This window comes from Saccopteryx bilineata, chromosome 3 (genome assembly GCF_036850765.1).
Source record: "Saccopteryx bilineata isolate mSacBil1 chromosome 3, mSacBil1_pri_phased_curated, whole genome shotgun sequence".
Classification (NCBI taxonomy): Eukaryota; Metazoa; Chordata; class Mammalia; order Chiroptera; family Emballonuridae; genus Saccopteryx; species Saccopteryx bilineata.
The window spans coordinates 281,896,681-281,914,836 of NC_089492.1; the positions used below are offsets into that span (position 1 = coordinate 281,896,681).

The following is an 18,156-nucleotide window of genomic DNA, read 5'->3' on the forward strand; positions in this document are numbered from 1 at the left end:
TTGGACCGGGATGCAGAGGACCCAGGTTTGAAACTGAGGTCGCCTGCTTGAGCGTGGGCTCCTCTGGTTTGAGCAAAGCTCACCAGCTTGATCCTAAAGTCACTGGCTCAAGCAAGGGATCACTCGGTCTGCTGTAGCCCCCTGGCCAAGGCACATATGAGAAATTAATCAATGAACAACTAAGGAGCCACAACGAAGAATTGATGTTTTTCATTTCTTTCCCTTCCTGTCTGTCCCTATCTGTCCCTCTCTCTGACTCTCTGTCTCTGCCACAAAAAATAAAAAAATTTTTTTAAATAGGCCTGACCTGTGGTGGCGCAGTGGATAAAGCGTCGACCTGGAAATGCTGAGGTCGCCAGTTCAAAACCCTGGGCTTGCCTGGTCAAGGCACATATGGGAGTTGATGCTTCCAGCTCCTCCCCCCGTCTCTCCTCTCTCTCTCCCTCTCTCTCTCCTCTCTAAAATGAATAAATAAAATAAAAATTTTTAAAAATAGATGTTATGCAGAGTAGAGGGTTTTCTGCACTTGGGGGAATTCTTGGTTTGCCTCAGAAATGTGACTTTGTAGCTGAGCTTTCTTTGTTTTGCTAATGACTGCTCTGCCCTATAAATAAAGCGGTTTGGGGATGAAGACTGGCTCTTGCAAGCTATTAGCGGTGCAATGGATCCTCCCTATCCCATCGTTTTTCTTTCTGTGTTTATTTTCTAATCTTCCACCCTTCCCACCCGAGACCTGCACAGTTATTTGCTGCTTGGGTTTGCAACAGGGAGACTGCTGCGTTTAGTCACTAATAGGATTTAGTCTTTAAAGGGCAGGTGGTTGTGGGGAGCATGGTGGGGTCAGGCAATCAATCTTATGATGAGGGTCTGAACCAAGGGACATCCCAGCTGGAGCCCCCTCCTCAGGCTCCTATGACTCAGCAGGGCTAGGACTGCCCTGAAGGCAGGGGAACTGCACCACCAACCCAACCAGTCTCTGAGGAGAATTAAGTGTACAGTCATTCATTCCACAAATATTCACTGAAGAGCTGCTGAGCCCGGCACTGCGCCTAATGAGCAGAAATCATGGATGAGCAAAAACAGACCATGTCCCTGTCTTCATGTGGTTGACAGGCTCAGCAAATGGTCCCACAGACAGGGCAACATGACAGCTGCGAGCAGTAAAGCAGAGGTGCTTTGGGGCATGACAGGGAGAAAGGGAAGGCTGCTCTGAGGAAGAGAGGGTTTGCTCTATAACCAGAAAGAGGTGGACCTCACCAGTGTTCCCGGGTAAGAAAAGCTTGAGCAAAGGCCCTGTGGCCGCTGAGAAAGGAGTTTAGTGAGAGATTGCCAAAAGTTCATGTGGCTGGAGGAAAAGCAGGCAGGAAATGAAGAGGCAGAGCCAGACCAGGATGAAGGGGTAGGGCCCTTGGGTGCCAAAGGGAAGCTTAGTCTTTTTGTCTTTTTTTTTTTTTTTTTTTTACAATTTTACTTTTATTATTTTGATTGATTGATTTTAGAGAAAGAAGAAGGGCCTGACCTGGAGTGGCACAGTGGATAAAGCATCGACCTAGAATGGTGAGGGTGCCGATTTGAAATCCCAGGCTTGCCTGGTCAAGGCACATATGGGAATTGATGCTTCCTGCTCCTCCCCTCTTCTCCCTCTAAAATGAATGTTTTAAAAATCTAAAAAAAAAAAATTAAAAAAAAATTTTTTTTAGAGAGGAAGGGAGAAACATCAATTTGTTGTTCCCTTTATTTATGCATTCATTAGTTAACTCTTGTCAACCTTGTCAACCAATCCCAATGACTGTGGGATCGAACCTGCAACCTTGGTGTATCGGACAACACTCTAACCAACTGAGCTATCCGGCCAGGGTGGAAGCTTAGCTTTTATCCTAGGTACCATGGAAAAAGAGCAAAGGCTTTAGGTAGAAGGGGGCCAAGGTCTGAGGCAGGTGGGGGAGGGGAGGGCCCACTTGAGAAAGCCCAAATTGGACGTTTACAGAGTTCAGGCAAGAGATGGTGGTGGCTTACACCCCGGGGAGGCAGTGAACACTCAAAAGGATCTTTTGGACGCAGAATTAGTGGCTGGGTGCTGGATCAGATGCGGGGGCTGATGGCAGGAGAAGCCTGAGTAATGAAAGGGTGGGGGTGGGGGCACTCCCTGAAAGGGAACACCTTCCAAGCCCAGGTCTTGGGCAGGGGCAGGGGTCCTGAATTTGGACCTGGGTCCTTGTTGAATTTGATAAGCCTTGGGGACGTTGGTGGGGCCTGCCAGGCGTAGTATGCCGGAGCCGCTGGGCTGAAAGAAGTGCTGGCTATGGAAGCTAGTCCTAGCCCACGGATGATTAAGAAGTCCCAGAAAGCACGGCCAGGGAGGCAGGAGGCAAATCAGCGCAGGGAGGGTGTTCTCCAAGCTGGGAGAAGTCAGGAGCGCAAGGCGTCCTTCCATCTGAGAGGCTCTGGGTGAATCACCTTTCTGAGCCTTGGTTTCCTCCTCTGTAAAATGGGGTAATGCGCCCACCTCACCATGATTGCGGTCCAGGTCACCAATGATTGCTGCCCAGGTGTGATGGGGAGATAAGGAGAAAGCGGTCTGCACCGTATGAGTGTTGAACAGACTTCCGATGGCTCCGCGGGCGCTTCCTCCTCCCCAGGTCCGCCCCTAGAAGCGGGTTGAAGACCCGAGGGCGCCGCGGCCGGCACGGCGGCTCTCGCGTTAGGACCCAGCAGATCCGGGGCTGGAGGGCGGGCGCCGGCCCGTCGGGGGCCCGATCGGGGCTCGCAGCGGGCAAAGGGGCGGTTCTGGCGGGCAGACTCGGAGCGGGCAGTGGAGTGACCCGGCCAGGTAAGCGCGGGCCTGGCTGCGGGACTCGGCCAGGAGCTCTGGGGGGGAACCCGGGTCGCGGGTAGGGGGTGGTGGTGCGGGGCTCTGCGTGTCCCTTATCCTGGGAGCGGCTGCCAGCGTCCTTGAACCCCGGCCGTCTGAGCAGATGCTAAGAGGCCACTTGGAAAGTTTGGGATCGCTTTGAGGGGAGGACGCGAGTTGGGAAGGGAGGGGAACCCTAGTTTGGGGGGAGCCAGAAGTGGGGGTATCAGGGGTGGGGACGGCTTTTGTTCTCCGTGGGAGGTTGGAATGTGGCGGGTGGGGTGGGGGTGTGCAGCGGGAGCCCGGGGACGCAGAGAGACAAAGGGAGATCAGAGACGGGGGCAGCGCGCTGTGGCTGATTGTTCCCAGCTGTGCGGGCTGCAACATCTGGTTCCCGCCAGCCCGACCCCAGCCTGGCCTCCAGAGCAGGCAGGGCTTCCCTCTGAGTGAGTGTGTGGCAGGAGGCTCTAGATAGGCCCCACTTGTCCCCTTCCTCCAAAAAACGCAGAGGGGAGGGGAGTGCAGCTGTGGAAGGGGTGGGCAGCCTCCTAGGCAGATCCTGGTCTCCCCCACACCCCCAAAACCCAAAGTCTAGAAGTACACGGAGATGACCTCTTGGACAATTCATTACTCCCACAGGACTCCCCTGGGCCTGGGTGCGAGCCCTTCTGGGGAGGAAGACTCTATGTACCGGCTGGGAGACCAAGGAAGGGCTTGGGACAGACAGAGGCCACCCCACACATACACCTCCTAAGGCCCCTTGCTCCCCAACTCAGGACCTCCCTCCTGAGTGGTGACAGCTCCAATGAGCGAGGCTGCCACCAGCCTAGGAGGACAGGATGGGATAGTGCAGCTCTGTAGGGAGTCCCAAGGAAGGAGGTCCAGGTCCTTCAGTCCCCCTCACCAGGAGGAGGCCACAGGCCTTCAGAACAGGGGTGTGGGCCTCTGGGGCAACTTGAGTCACCGGTCCCCTCTCCTCCCACCTCAGGGTCCTCGCCCACCTCACCCGACAGCAGTGAGGATTAAGGAAGGGAGAGAGATATGGAATACATGAAATGGGCAGGGGGTCACAGAAGTCTCAGGATGGGGAAGGAGGAGTACAAGATGCTGTTTCTGTCCCTTCTCTTCCCCTCTCCCTAGATTCCCCGGGGTTGGGTGGGGGGTATGGCAGTTAGGTTTCCAGTTAGCTGTCTGAAGGAACTCCCTTTTTGTGGCAGGGAGGGGGCCCTGGATAAAGGAGCCGGGCTCTCTCCCAGCCCTCCCAGTGGAGGCTGACAGTCTGAGGCTGCCCTCCACTGAGCTGAGACTGAGGTGGGGGACTCTGCCAGTCCACTGTGGGGCCAAAGACTGGAAGCTGGACTCAACCAGGAGTTCTTCAACTTCAAGAGCCTAATGAAAGCTATGGATCACTGCTCTGTTTCTCCCCTCAAATTACACACACAACACTTGTCATCCAGTGTCAGGGGGTCCAGCACCCCTAGGCTGGGTGACATCATGGTCCCCTCCAGTGCTGCCTTTCTAGGAGCCAGGGAAGCCCTCCTCAGCCTCCACCCTAAGTGTTTCCTGCTGCCCCAGACAAACAGACCACAGTCTCGTGAGTCTGATGCACAGCCAGGTCTTGGGAGGCCTGGCAGGAGAGGAATCTTCTGGGGGTAGGAGTCCTGCCCAGGCCTGGCTGCCTAGGGCCCCTGGGGCCATGTATGTATATGGTTTCCTGCTGAGAAAGATGCTCAGAGTCTGGGGGGGCTAATTGGGAGCAGGTGGTCGGTTTGGCAAATGCTCCTGGGTGGGTTGTGATGTTGGTGGGACAGGGCTGGGGTCCCAAGGATGGGCCCAGGGGTCATAGATTCACATGATCAGTGCATTAGACCCCTGGGGAGGTGCTGAACCAGTGAGTGGGCACGGTAGTGGGCAGGGAGGGCAGGGTCAAGGCTGGTGGGGGATTAGAAATGTCCCCTAACTGATCAGGGCAGGTTAGGGTCTGTTCCTTTGTCAAGATCAGCCCTCGGCCCTGGCTGGTTGGCTCAGCGGTAGAGCGTCGGCCTGGCGTGTGGGGGACCCGGGTTCGATTCCCGGCCAGGGCACATAGGAGAAGCGCCCATCTGCTTCTCCACCCCCCCCTCCTTCCTCTCTGTCTCTCTCTTCCCCTCCCGCAGCCAAGGCTCCATTGGAGCAAAGATGGCCCGGGCGCTGGGAATGGCTCCTTGGCCTCTGCCCCAGGCGCTAGAGTGGCTCTGGTCGTGGCAGAGCATCGCCCCCTGGTGGGCAGAGCATCGCCCCCTGGTGGGCGTGCCAGGTGGATCCTGGTCGGGCGCATGCGGGAGTCTGTCTGACTCTCTCCCCGTTTCCAGCTTCAGAAAAATACAAAAAAAAAAAAAAAAAAAAAGATCAGCCCTGGAGCCAAGTTGGAGGCCTTGTCCCTTAGGATATGAATACCTGGTAGGCCATCAAGGTCAGCAGATATCCCTCAGTTTCTCCTCTGGGCCCTTCATATGCCCTACTTCTATTCTTTTTTTTTTTTTTTTTTTTTTTTTTTGTATTTTTCTGAAGTTGGAAACGGGGAGGCAGTCAGACAGACTCCCGCATGCCCCGGACAGAGATGCCCGACAGGGATCCACCCGGCACACCCACCAGGGGATGATGCTCTGCCCACCTGGGGCGTTGCTCTGTTGCAACCAGAGCCATTCTAGTGCCTGAGGCAGAGGCCATGGAGCCATCCCCAGCGCCCAGCCATCTTTGCTCCAATGGAGCCTTGGCTGCGGGAGGGGAAGAGAGAGACAGAGAGGAAGGAGAGGGGGAGGGGTGGAGAAGCAGATGGGCGCTTCTCCTGTGTGCCCTGGCCGGGAATCGAACCCTGGACTCCTGCACACCAGGCCAACACTCTACCACTGAGCCAACCAGCCAGGGCCTGCTCTACTTCTATTCTGAGTGCCTCCTTCTCCAGGCTGAATTCAGGGGAGCAGGAGTAGGTTCAGTAATCCTGGGTTAAGGGCCTGGGATGCAGTTTGCCCCCTCCTCTTCCTCCAGTTGTCCTCTGACACCAGCCCAGCCCTCCTCACTAAGTAGCCATGAGAGCTGCCTACCTCTTCCTGCTATTCCTGCCTGGTAAGTGACTTCTGGAAATGGGTTGGGGAACTCCCCTATGTGGGTGATAGTAAGGTATGTGGAGAAGGGAGATGGCAGTCTTTGTTGTACCCTATGGCCAGAACTCAGCTCCCTGGCCCAGGGCCTCCTGCCTCCTGGACCACGGACTAAACTGGCTGACACCTCCCAAAGTCTGAGGCGTTTCCTGGGCCCTCACCCCAACTGTTCACAGCAGCAGCAGGAGGAATTCTGGAGAATGGGCACCTCCCGGGCATCAGAAGTCCATACTTTTCTTCTTACTGACCCTCCTGGGAGTTGGTGTGCAGGAGTTGGGAGTACCCAAGGCAGGGAGTCTAGACCCATTTGGGGCTCAACCACCTTATACAATTTTGATCTTAAAGGGATCCCTATTGGTCTAGTAAGAAGTTATCAGTGGAGATCAAAAGTCCCTGCCAGGTCTGTCTAACACACATTCACTTAACATATTTGTTGAGCACCTACTATGTGCTAGGCACTGGACGAGGCCTTCGGGATACAATGATGAACTAGGCAGACAAATCTCTGCCTTTGCAATACTGCCTGTCCAGGGAAGGGAGAGCTATATTATCAAGTAGATGTGATAAATGTCCAATTGTATTGAGTGCTATGATGGAAATAAACAGAAGAATGAGATAGAGGAGGTGGGTGGGCCAGCAACAGCCTCTTAGCAGAGCTGAAATTTTATTTGAGACCTGAAGGAGAAGGTGACCAGGATCACAGGAGTAGGGAGAGTCAAGTGCAAAGGCCCTGGGGCAGGCAGGAGAGTGCTCAGTTCCAGGAACAGCCAGGAGGCCAGCATGCAAGAGATGAGCAGAATGAGGTCCATGAGGTCACACAGGACCAGGGAGCATAAGGGCCTTAATGGCTGAGGAAGGAGTTTGGATCCTGTGGGTCTAAGAGTCTGGTTGTAGGAGCTTAGGGTGTTACATGCTTGCTGGACCTCCACCACACTCTCCAGAAGTGCCTCAGGTCCCCTGCTGTCCTCTGTGAGGCACCCCCTCATGCTTTGCCTCCCCACAGCAGGCCTGCTGGCTCAGGGGCAATATGACCTGGACCCACTGCCACCATTCCCAGACCACGTACAGTACACCCATTACGGTGACCAGATTGGTAAGGTCTTGACACCCCCCGCCCCGGTCCCCCAATCCGGTCATGTCATCAAGACCTGGTTCCCTGGATGTGCAAGGCTCAGCCCGGGACCTGGTGGGGTTAGGTGATGGGAGTCGGGGTGGGGGGTAGACGGGATGGCCCTTGCTCAACTGTGACTTCCTTTGCCCCTGAGACTGGGAGCTAGCCTGACCCATACCAACTCCACATTCACCTTTGTTTTCAGACAACCCAGACTACTATGATTATCAAGGTAAAGGGTAGGGGGCTGGAGAGGATGGGTGGGCATCTGGGGTGGGGGAAGGGGCAGACCTCCTTATCAGGATCTGTTGCAGAGGCCACCCCTCGGCCCTCGGAGGAGCAGTTCCAGTTCCAGTCTCAGCAGCAAGTCCAACAGGAAGTCATCCCAGCCCCCACCTTTGGTAGGCCACAAGCTCCTTTCGACCCTGGGAGTGAGTGTGTGTGTAGGGGGTATTTGCAGAGGGTCTTGGCCCGGGGTGGGTGGGAGGGTGGAGGCTGGGCGTGCTGGGAGAGGTGACCTAACTCTGCCCTGAATAGACCTCTCTCAGTGATCTCTGCCTGCCCTTCTCCCAACACCAGAGCCAGGAAATGCAGAGACGGAGCCCACGGAGCCTGGGCCTCTTGGTAAGAGCCTTCTTGACAGCGGCACCCGAAGTCGTGGTGAAGCGGGTTGGGGCGCTGATAGGACAGAGACCGCCAGGCCTGTGCTCTGGCCTGGGTAGGTGGTGGGGGGTGCTTGCAGACATGCCCCTGCTTTAGGCCGCTAACCCCAGGACTTCAGGGCAGCTCCGGGAAACCCCTCCCCCCTGGGCCTGGCTGGCTGGAGGCTGAGGTGGCTGCAGCCCAGGGAGTCCTCTGCTCCCAGGCGCTGGGGAGAGGCAAGGAGCAAACTGGGGCCTTCCCGGCAGTGGTGGCGCTCTGGCACGCAGGTGAGGAGGAGGCAGGAAGTGCAGGCTGGCTTAGCAGGCCCCATGCTGCCCCAGCCAAGAGCCTGAGAGAGCAAGGCTGAGGGTTCCCTTCTGACCCTTGTGAGCTCAGTGTGGTAGTGCGTGTTCCTGTGAGGTTGGTGTGGACTTTGTGTGTGTGCTGTAGATTTGTGCTTGAATTTATGTATGTTTGAATATATGCTTCTAAGTGAGGTTGTGATTTGCCTATGTACAAAACTGGGCAGCCTCAGAAGGTCCAACTCTGCCTATGCCTGTAATTGCATGCGTGTTTGCATGCATGCTTATGTGCATGCGTGGCAGGGAGTGGGTCTGGGCTGGGCCAGGGGGTGTAGGGTGTAGCTAGATCCTGAGATGAGAGCCAGTCTCTGGTGGGCAACGTTGGGGGCTTCCCCGCCCCCAGTCCTGGCCCCTAAGCCGCAGCCTCCCAGTCTGATCCCGCCTGTCACCCAGACTGCCGGGAGGAGCAGTACCCGTGCACCCGCCTCTACTCCATACACAAGCCCTGCAAACAGTGTCTCAACGAGGTCTGCTTCTACAGGTGAGCACAGATAGCGCATGTGCGGGGCAGGGAGCAGAAGGGGAGAGCTCCAGCCCACCCAGGTGGAGTCTGGGGAAAGATAAGTGAATCCTGATGGTGAGCTCAGCTCTGGCTGAGCCCTAGACTGGGAGCTGGGACTCCCGGGCTCCAATTCCAGGTCCTGTCCAGGCTCTCCCAGTGGGGCTGGGTGAAGGTGGGGCTGACACCTCCCCTGGCCCAATCTCCCCAGCCTCCGCCGAATGTACGTCATCAATAAGGAGATCTGTGTCCGCACGGTCTGTGCCCACGAGGAGCTCCTCCGAGGTAGGCAGCCTCCACCCCTAGACCTCTCCCTGCCCCGGCCCTCTCATTAGCCACCCACCTGATGCTTATTAAACACGTGTTCTGTGCGGGGACCACTTCTGGGGGATTCTGGTCAGGAGTGGGGAGCAGTTCCCATCACCCAGCCCCACCCTGACCCCAACTCCTCTCTGCCCCCTTCCCAACAGCTGACCTATGTCGGGACAAGTTCTCCAAATGTGGTGTGATGGCCAGCAGTGGCCTGTGCCAATCTGTGGCGGCCTCCTGTGCTCGGAGCTGCGGGGGCTGCTAGGGTGCTGGCCCCCAGCCCTGCCCCGCCTCACATCCAGGGGCCTCACTTCCAGGGCCCTCCCTCGAGGAAGGGCCTCACCTGGTGCTTTCCTTCCCGGCTGACATTCCTTTTATTCCGTAAAAAGTTAGAGGACTGCGGCCCAGGGGGTTGTCTCAGGACCCTCCTCAGCCTGTGGCCACCCTTGAGGCACAATGGGGGCTTCCCACTGCCCAGTTGGGGGCATCCCACCTGGGGGCATCCCAGGCCTCTCACTGGGACCTGGGCCTCAGCGTGCCTTCTCAGTTCCTCTGGGGACAGTCCCCCCAGCCCCCTGAGGTAGGCTATGCCCTTCACCCCAGCTGGTCTGCTTGGATTTCCTACAGTCCCCGGGCATAGACCACCTGTTTCATACAAAATTAAAAACAAGTTTTTACAAAAGATTCAGTCATTTTTCAGAGAACACAAACTGGGTGGCCAGGTACTTCCAACACTACCTGCCCTAAAAGGCTATACGGCCCCTTCAGAAGGGACTGTGCAGGCGACCTGTGGCTTTGTCTGCTGTCCCAGCCCTGCCTCCTCACCCACTGACTTCAGCTCGGACCTGCCAGAAAGATGGGCCATGTCCACTGCCCGCCAGGGTTACACCATAGCAAGAAGGTTCAGGGTTACAGCTTTCTTGTCAGGGCCCGAGCCCCCGTGATCAGAGCAATGCAAGCCAAGACAGGCCACCAGAATAGAAGCATGAGGGAGAGGGTATAAGGCAGGAGGTCAAGGTAGGTGTGTGTGTGTGTGTGTGTGTGTGTGTGTGTCTGTGCGCGCGTGCGCAGATGCAGTTCAGAGGGCAGAAACAGGGCAGGCCAATACAGCACCCTCTGACCTGCAGGGGGGACTAGGCTCTGCATGAGTGCTCAGCCCCGTCCTATTTAACCCTCCAAACAAGCCTATGTGGTGGGTACAATTAACATCCACATCTTATAGACAGGGAAACTAAGCCCAGACGCATTAACCCACCCAAGGGTCCACAGCTAGAGGTAGCAGAGCTGGGCAGAACCTGGTTCGGTTGGACTCCACAGTCTGACACGTTTAAGCTCCTTTGCCCAAGCTCGCTCAGTGGGGCAACGGCAAGACCCCCCGTTCACCCCCAAGCCTGCACTTGCTCACCATGCTGCCTGGCAGGCCTGTCACTCTCCAGAGGGTGGGGTCCACCCTGAGAAGGGGCCAGAGAAGGGTGAGAAAGCTTGGGCTGGAAAGTCAAGCTGCTTAGGTTGGGTCACATCTCAGCAGCCTCATCTGTTAAATGGGGTGGGTGCCACTGGATCCTGGAGGCCTCCCCACCCCAACATCCTGAGGTTGGTAAGTTCCACATGCCTTTCTAGAGCTTCCCCACTCCCCGAGTCCCTCACTGGGGCACTTGGGAAAACAGCTGTTAGGCTTGCTCACCTGTCCTTTGCCTATCAGTGCATGAGCACGGGGCAGCACCACGTGAGGGTAGTCTATATAAGGCTGCAGGTGCTTGTCCTCAGTGCGGCTTGCCTGCTTGCCACTCTGAGGGGCCATTTTGCTGTTTGTTGGCCTGAGAAGCGGCAATCTGCCTGTTTGCTCATCTGCTGTTGCGAGACTATTAAATGGGAATGGCTGATTTCTGGCTCTGTAGTTTCTCTACCGTCTGCCCGAGTCCAGTGTGGACCTGCCTGGCCTCGGCCACCGGCGTTACAGGCCCAGGCCCTCCCTGTCTCCCCTCCCATCTACCAAGCTAGACAAGGCATTCTGATAGCAAAGAGAGACATCTGTACAAAGCTGTTTTTAGAAAATGTGGTCTTATCATAAAAAACAAACAGTTCTGAACATTTAACATTATAAAAAGGTATAAAAATACAGGGACTCTGAACTCTGAGGAATTTCCTGACAAACATTCTGAACTAAGGAAGAGAGCTCTGGGAAGCCGGGGCAGGGCCTGGGGCTCTGACCCCTGCCCTAGGCCTGAGCAGCCATCCTTCTGTGACCCCATGCTCCAGGGCCGGCTGGAGACAAGAGGGTCTCCCTGAGACCTGGCTTCAGCCCCCCTACTCAGCAGGAGCTTGTACAACAGGGCGTGGCTCCTCCGGGGCAGGAGGCTGGACTGAGTGGGCCCTCCGAGGTGATGCAGGGGAGCCCCTGCTGGGGCCGGCCCCTCCTCAGCCAGTTTGGGCTCCAGTGGCCCCGACAGGCCCAGGCTCTTGGCTGGACTGTGCTGGAAAGGAGGCTCCTCTCCTGCCCTGGCAGCCAGCCAGCAAGGAGCTCATTTCTCCGGGGTCCCGGAGGCCGGGAAGAAGGACGCCGAGCTCCTCCGAAGCTCCTGATGCAACTGTCCCTTCAGTGAGGACACCTGGAGAAGAGAGAGAAGGTAGAACCAGCCCAGCCAGCCCAGGTCCTCAGCCTGATTTCAGGGAAAGGGGTGGGGAGGGGTGACTGCATCTGGGACCCCAGCAGGAACCAGTGCTGCCCGTCTCAGGAAAAAAACAAGTTTAAGAACCGGGGTGTGTTCTCCCTTTCTCATTCCATTCCATGGTGGAGTCAGGTGTCCGCTGACTGCTCAGCATCTCTTTAGGGGCCAGCCCACCCCCACTCTCATCCCCAGCCTTGCCCTGTAGACAGTTAGGGCAGGGATGGCCGGGAAGGGGTCTGGGATTGACGCTGCTCGATGAGGACCATCCCTGGGACTTCAAGGGTTGCTCTCAGGAAAAAAGACCCCTCCCCCAACTCTTCTCTGAGACTAGGGGTAGCTGGGATAACCCAGGCGGGGGCTATGGATGCGGTCTGTGCCGCTCAGGGAGAGGGCCTACCCAGAGCCAGAGGGCAGAGCCGTGGCAGGGGACTGAGTTCTAGGGACATCACTTAAGCCCGTGTTCAGCCATGGTTGACACCACCAGACCATGTCAGTTTCCGGAGCCCCAGACTGCTTATCCCGGAGAAGTCACACCCAGGCCTCACCCCTTCCCTTCTTCGTCCTTCTCCACCTCCACACTCCTATCCTGGCCCAGCTCCCCAGGGGGTAGTCCTGCTGGCTCTGCAGCCCCCAGGGGTAGAGGCCGAGCCCTGTCAGGCCTGAGTACCTGCTCCTCCAGCCCACGCACCCTCTGCCGGTGGGCCCGCTCTCGCGCCTCCAGGGTGCGTTCTGTCTGCACCTGGGCACTGCGCAGGCGCTCCACCTCCTGCTGCAGCTCCAGCTGTTCCTGCTCCTCCGCCTCCAGACGGGCTGTACTACGGTCCTGCTCCAGCACCACCACCTGGGCCTACAGGAGAGGCAGCTAGTCAGAAGCCTTGTCCTGTGTGTACACGAACGCGCATATGTCTGCGGATGTGGAAGAAGGTATCAGGCACCTCCCCGGGCAGGAGCCTGAAGGCCCCTTGTGGCAAAGCCAGTGCAGAAGGGGATGCAGAACAGATCCTTGAGATCCTTGTTTGTTCCCAGGCTCGCAATTAGGATACCTAGTGATCCCTACTCAGACAGACACACACATACACAGATGTACTCAAACACAAGCTCATATACAGCCACAAAAGCATGTAAATACCCATGTTCAAATGGGTGTATACATATGTGCAAAAGACTAGTATTCCTATATACATGAAGTCATCTGTACCTAAACATGCCACACCCCTGTACATTCCTGCCTCTCATGTCCACAACATACATGAACACACAGGCTCAGGTGCTAACTGGCTGTTAGCATCTTCTATTCTCTCCACTTTGAGGAGGACCCCTCCCTCTTGGACCTGGCTCAGAGCCCCACCCATCCTCAAGGCCTGGGCTCCTGGGTTGTGAGCTGAGGGCTGGCTAAGCTATCAGCAACTCCTGGGACCGCCTGGCACTCAGACTGGGGCGGGGTTGGGGGCGGGGTTGTGGGTTCCGGGGAGAGAGAGGGATACGTGGGCGGGACCTCCAGCAGCTGGATCTGCCTCTGGGCCTCAGCCAGTTCCAGCTCCGCCCCCGTGAGTGTGCGGTCCAGGCGGCCCTGCTCCGCACTCAGCCTCACTGTGTCCTCATGGCTGCGAAGCTTCTCTCGCTCTACCTGGGTGGGGAAAGCAGGAGGGGAGCGGGCTGCCGGGATGGAGGGAGGTCCGGGAGGGAAGGGTGTCCGGGAGGGGTGTCAGGTTAGAGGCGGAAGGGCCAGGGACCGAGAGAAACCCAAGGCCCCCAGGACCTAGTGACATGCAGATGGGGCCCACAGGGCTAGGACCCAGAGGACGTGAGGGAAGGGTCCAGGGAAGCAGCCCACTTTGTCCAGCATCTTCTTGAGGGCCACCTGGTCCTTCTCTAGCTGCAAGGCTGACCGCTCCACCTCCCGCTTCTCAGCTTCCAGCTGAGCCAGAGCACGCTGCAGGCCGCCCAGCCGCTCCTGCAGCAGCCGCCGCTCATCTTGCAGCTTCTGGACCTTGTGCAGGGCTGCAACCTCGGCCTCCTGACGCTGCCGCAGCACCTGCAGCAGGGGCCAGCAAGTCCCTGGTTCCTCTGGGTCTCAGTGTGTGTGTCTGAGGCCTGGGGAGGACAGTGCCAGCCTGCCATGCCCACTCACTCTGCAAGGTAACTGAGGCAAGAGCCAGGGAGCTGTCACCCAAGGCCAGACAGCTATCCTCTCTGGGCCTCAGTTTCTCCATCTCTACAATGGGAATACCATGCTTCATTCCTGGGTTCATGGGTAGTGGGGGTTCCTCCTCCCAGGAGGCTGGGCCTGGGTTTGGGCTGAGGTGGAGATAGGTGGTAAGGTGTCCACCCTGTGCTGGGGACAGAAGGGTCCACCACGGCCCTCACCTCCTGCAGCTGTTGCAGCTGGCCTTCGGCCTCCGCCCGCTGCAGCTCCAGGTCTGCCATGTCGCCCCGCATCGTCTGCAGCTGCTCGCCCAGGGAGCTGCTCTGCTTCCGGGCCTCGGATAGTGCCTGCCGAGCGGCCTCCAGCCGTTCCTTGGGAACAGGGGATGATGGTGCCAGGCTGGAACACACCCTCTACTCTGTATGTCAGGTCAGTTTCACAGCCCATAATACAGGTAGTCATCTCACCTGGCAGGTGAGCCAGAGAGCAGGCCTGGCCCACAGCCTATCCACTGACCTGTACAGACACGGACTCCTCAGACCCTAATGCTTTCCCCATTAACCCTGCATCTGGGTCCCTCCAAGTCTGTACCAGCAGGCTAGTCTCATTGCTCAGCTAGAGCCTCCTCTCACTGGCTGATGCTCTTATTAGGTCCATCCTTTCCTCTCACCGATTGGCTCCTTGGGGTTTCCAACCGGCTCTCTACCAGAACCTTGCAAGTCTGCCCTATTGGCTAACTCTCTGAGTCCGTCCCCAGCCACACCCAGGAATCCCTGTACCTGGAGCACTTGGCGGTCATGTTCGCAGGCTGTCAAGGCCTTCTGCAGTTGCAGATTCTTGTCCTGGGTGCTGGTGAGGCTGGCACTGTTTTGGGCCAGGGCGTCTGTCAGGCTCTGCACTTTGTCACGCAGGGCCCCCTCGCTGTCCTCCACCTTGGCCAGGGCCCCACTCAGCCGCTCCACTGTCAGCTGCAGAGTCCCTGCCTTCACCTCGCTGTCTGCCACCTGGCAGGAGAGACAAGGTGGCAAAGTGGTTCTGCTCTCACTGTGGCCTCCAGAAGAAAGGGCCGAGCCAAGCCAAGCCCTTCCTCCCTGGGCCTTCATCACTACACTCCTAGTTCCCATGTGCTCCTACTCACCCATTCCACTGCCTCCCAGGCCAAGTCCACTGCTGGTGACTACCCTCACCCAGAATGCCTTCAACCTGATTGCCTCAGACCCAGGGGGTCTCCTGCCTGTTCTCATCCCCCTTTCCTGTTATGGAGGAGAAAGCGTATCTACCACAACCCTGGAATTTTTTTGTGTTCTTGCCTTTGCTGGGTGATTGTGCGGGGCTAGCCGAATTACTGAACAGTCCACTTACAGATGAGCTTCCTAGCAGCCAAGGCAAAACAGGAAATAGTGAAACCTACTTCTCTAATTTGTCCAGAATGCTTCCTATGAGTACAAATTGTCATCGATCGGTCCTAAATTCTAATTTTGGCTCTGCCTCTTTATTAGCTATGTAATCTTGGGGGATGACACCGCCTCCCTGGGCCTCTGCTCACCTATCTCTGAAACGGGGATGGTGATTATACCTCACAGGGTTAATCACCATTAACCTGTGGGGAGCATTACGTAGTCTCCGTAAAGCACTCAGCACTGGGCATGCAGATGATGAGCCTGGAAGTGAGGGAGGGGACCCACCTGTCTCTGCAGGGAGTCCACCCGGTCCTGGAGGACCTGGGCCTGGGCCTCGCGGTCACTCAGGCCCAGGCGGCTGCGCTGCAGCTCCCCCTCCAGTGAGCGCCGCTGCAGCTCCAGCTTGATGGTGCGGCTCTCAGAGGCGTCCAGCACCTCCTTCAGGCGCCGCTTGTCACTCTCCAGCTTCACCTCGTTGGCCTTCATCTTGCTGATCTTCTCCTAGGGGCGGAGGAGGGCTCAGCCCCAGCTGTCCAGCCCGGCCGCACCTGCCACACCCCTCAGGACGCTCTGGAGAGAGCGGCTGGTGGCCCGAACTGCATGTGTGGCCCGAGCTGAGTGGAGCAGGAGCTCTGGGCCCCACCGGGTTTCTGGGGATGATGCTCCTCCTTCCCCCAAGTGGGTTCAAACGGTAAAGGAGGCTTGGGGAGTGGGGACAGGACAGGAAGGCAGACCAGGTCCTTCCATACCTGGTGACAGGGCGAGTTAGGGGAGGTTCTTACAACCACAACCCCCAGGCCCAGGCCTGGCCCCTCTCCCGCCCTACTTGGAGCCCTAACCCAGCCATGTCTACACCCGGCCATGTCTACACCCGGCAGCCCACTCTGGCTTCTGCCCAGCTTTGTTTCTGGACTCCTCCTGCGGCCCCTGCGGCTGGGCCCAAGGCCAGGGCCAGAGCCCCAGCCGCAGACACAACAACTCAGCTCCTCGGCCTCGAGCCAGCCAGAGGCAGGGGGTGGGCTGGGGGGCAATAATAGAGGGCCAGGAGAGGGGAAGGGGGAGGGTGGAGAGAGGAGGGGATCTGCAGCTGTGAGAAGGGCTCAAGTCTTCGGCAGCCTATTTGTCACCGCCAGGGCCTGTGTTTCCTGCCCCAGAAACAGCCCCCCCACACACACAGATGTCCGCCAAACACACATGAAAACACCAGACCACTCACATGGCTCTAAAGAGAGGAAGGAAACAGAGGGCCTGAGTACCACCTATGTGTGAGGAGCCCATGGACAGTTATCGGTCCCCCCTTGTGCAGATGAGGACAATGAGATTCAGGCAGGTTATAAGCAGCGCAGCTATGCTTGAACCCAAGGTATGTCAAGTTCAAATGCCCAGCTTTCTTCTACAGCCTTGTGATCTCAACACAGAACAAGGTGATGGACTCTGAATGCGCTTTTGGAAAAAGAGTCACAGGCCGGTCACTTCAGTGGGTCCCGAGACCCAGGCAGACAGAAACAGGGATGCGCACAGGACCTACAACCACCAGCTCAGGCACGCAGCCCCTGCCCTCGCCCCGGCCGGCCCCCAGCGCCCGCCTACCTGGCTGGCCCGGAGCTCACTCTCAGTGGCCTGCAGGCTCCTCTCCAGGGCAGCCACCTGGTCGAGTGCGGCCCGGCGCTCCCGCTCGCTACGTCGCACACTCTCCTCCTGCAGTGCCAGGTCTGCCTGGGCCCCGCTCAGCCGCCCGTCCACGCTGCGCCGGGCTGTGGGCCCCAACCCAGGGGGTCAGGCCTGGCCAGGTACAGCCCTGATGCCTGAACCAGGTCACAAAATGCCCGGCCTGCCCTCCACCCACCATGCGACCTGCCTCTCTGAGTCTTTGTGGACCTGGGAGTCTGGACATGGGGTAGGGCTAACCAGGGAGGGTCCCCCAAAAGAGGCAGTCCCAACTCAGGTCACAGTGGCCAAGGCAAGGACACAAGAGCCCCCGAAGACAATCCCACTGCCTCCCACCTCCACTGCTAAGAGCACAAGAGAGCAAAGCAAGGACCTGGGAAGGTGGGGGAGGGGGGTCAGACTCACCTTCCTCACTCTGGGCCATAGCTTTCTGCAGCTGCCTTGCTCGTGAGGCTGCGCTGTCCCTCTCGGCCTCCATCTCAACCAGCTGGCGACTCAGGGCACTCGTCTGGGCCCGAAGCTCATCCTGCAGTCCCAGCGTCAGGGGAAAGGAAAGACCCCTGCTCTGACAACCTGCAGCCCCTCACAGAGTCCTCAGCCAATTCCCTAGCTAGCCAGTCACAGCGGCCTCACCCGTTCTCTCTGGGCGCTCCGAAGCTCCTGCAGGAAATCCCGGAGAGCACCGCGCACGACCTCCGGGTCCAGGTCTGGAGATGTTGGGGAGGCAGCGGGTCCTGGGGACGGTGGCTCAGACCCAGGGCTGCGTTCCAAGGGGCTGGGGCTGCTGGGCCCTTCCCCACCTCCTAGAGAAGGAGACATGCTCAGGGATGCAGGAACCACTGGCCTCTCCTGCCAGGACGGTGTCTATAGGCTCATGAGGCATCTCCCCCGTCCTCGCTGTGCGCAGCTGCCCACGAGTGTCAGCGCCAATCGGGTCCCTTCACCCTCCTGCTCACCCTGCACCAGTCCCACGGCCCTCAGAGCCAAGCCCAACTTCCATGCCCTCACTCGGAGGCCCTGCTGCTCATCCCAGCAGGAGCCTCTCACCCTTCACAAGCTGGCCACGGCCCATCGCCCTCAGCTCCCATGTTCTGGGAGATTCCTGCTTGTAGCACTAGGGCCTTCGTACATGCTTTTCCCTCCTCTCCCCACGACTTCTCTTTGCCTGGCCCAGCTTGAGGGTGCAGCCCATTCCTTCAGGTCCGAATGTAAAGCTCACTCCCCAGAGGCCTCCCTGATCCCAGACTATGTTGAAGTGAGTTCATCCCACCCTGGTGGAACTCTGAGGTCTGCTTCCCACCCAGGCCACAAGCATCTCGAGGGCTGCATCTGCAGGGCCCAGTCCAAGGGTGGACATTC

The 18,156-nt window shown here is 58.0% G+C and overlaps 2 protein-coding genes across 8 annotated transcripts in view; one reads left to right on the forward strand and one right to left on the reverse strand.

The window, feature by feature from the left end:
• Nucleotides 1-2,758: 2,758 nt before the first annotated feature.
• On the forward strand, nt 2,759-9,574 carry MFAP2 (microfibril associated protein 2). 2 transcript variants are annotated; one of them, XM_066265165.1, is made up of 9 exons: nt 2,759-2,830; nt 5,879-5,956; nt 6,995-7,084; nt 7,308-7,334; nt 7,417-7,503; nt 7,682-7,726; nt 8,500-8,587; nt 8,817-8,890; nt 9,076-9,574. In XM_066265165.1, exons 2-9 carry the CDS (start codon nt 5,920-5,922, stop codon nt 9,177-9,179), a joined length of 552 nt encoding a protein of 183 aa, XP_066121262.1. In that variant the 5' UTR covers nt 2,759-2,830; nt 5,879-5,919; the 3' UTR covers nt 9,180-9,574. The 2 variants fall into 2 exon arrangements, with proteins under 2 accessions (XP_066121262.1, XP_066121263.1); XM_066265166.1 differs by having other exon boundaries at nt 6,998-7,084.
• Nucleotides 9,575-11,301: 1,727 nt separating this feature from the next.
• Nucleotides 11,302-18,156, reverse strand: part of CROCC (ciliary rootlet coiled-coil, rootletin) — a 41,764-nt gene continuing 34,909 nt past the window's right edge. For 3 of the 6 annotated variants that reach the window (XM_066270331.1, XM_066270330.1, XM_066270327.1), the window contains 10 exons: nt 17,431-17,600; nt 17,203-17,323; nt 16,720-16,883; nt 15,415-15,630; nt 14,509-14,733; nt 13,951-14,100; nt 13,418-13,618; nt 13,079-13,210; nt 12,251-12,430; nt 11,302-11,523 (listed from right to left, as the gene is read on the reverse strand). In XM_066270331.1, coding sequence (XP_066126428.1) covers nt 11,437-11,523; nt 12,251-12,430; nt 13,079-13,210; nt 13,418-13,618; nt 13,951-14,100; nt 14,509-14,733; nt 15,415-15,630; nt 16,720-16,883; nt 17,203-17,323; nt 17,431-17,600 — 1,646 coding nt within the window. In that variant the 3' untranslated portion in view covers nt 11,302-11,436. The remainder of the gene's footprint in view (nt 11,524-12,250; nt 12,431-13,078; nt 13,211-13,417; nt 13,619-13,950; nt 14,101-14,508; nt 14,734-15,414; nt 15,631-16,719; nt 16,884-17,202; nt 17,324-17,430; nt 17,601-18,156) is intronic. The other 3 variants (XM_066270328.1, XM_066270329.1, XM_066270332.1) reach the window with 3 other exon arrangements.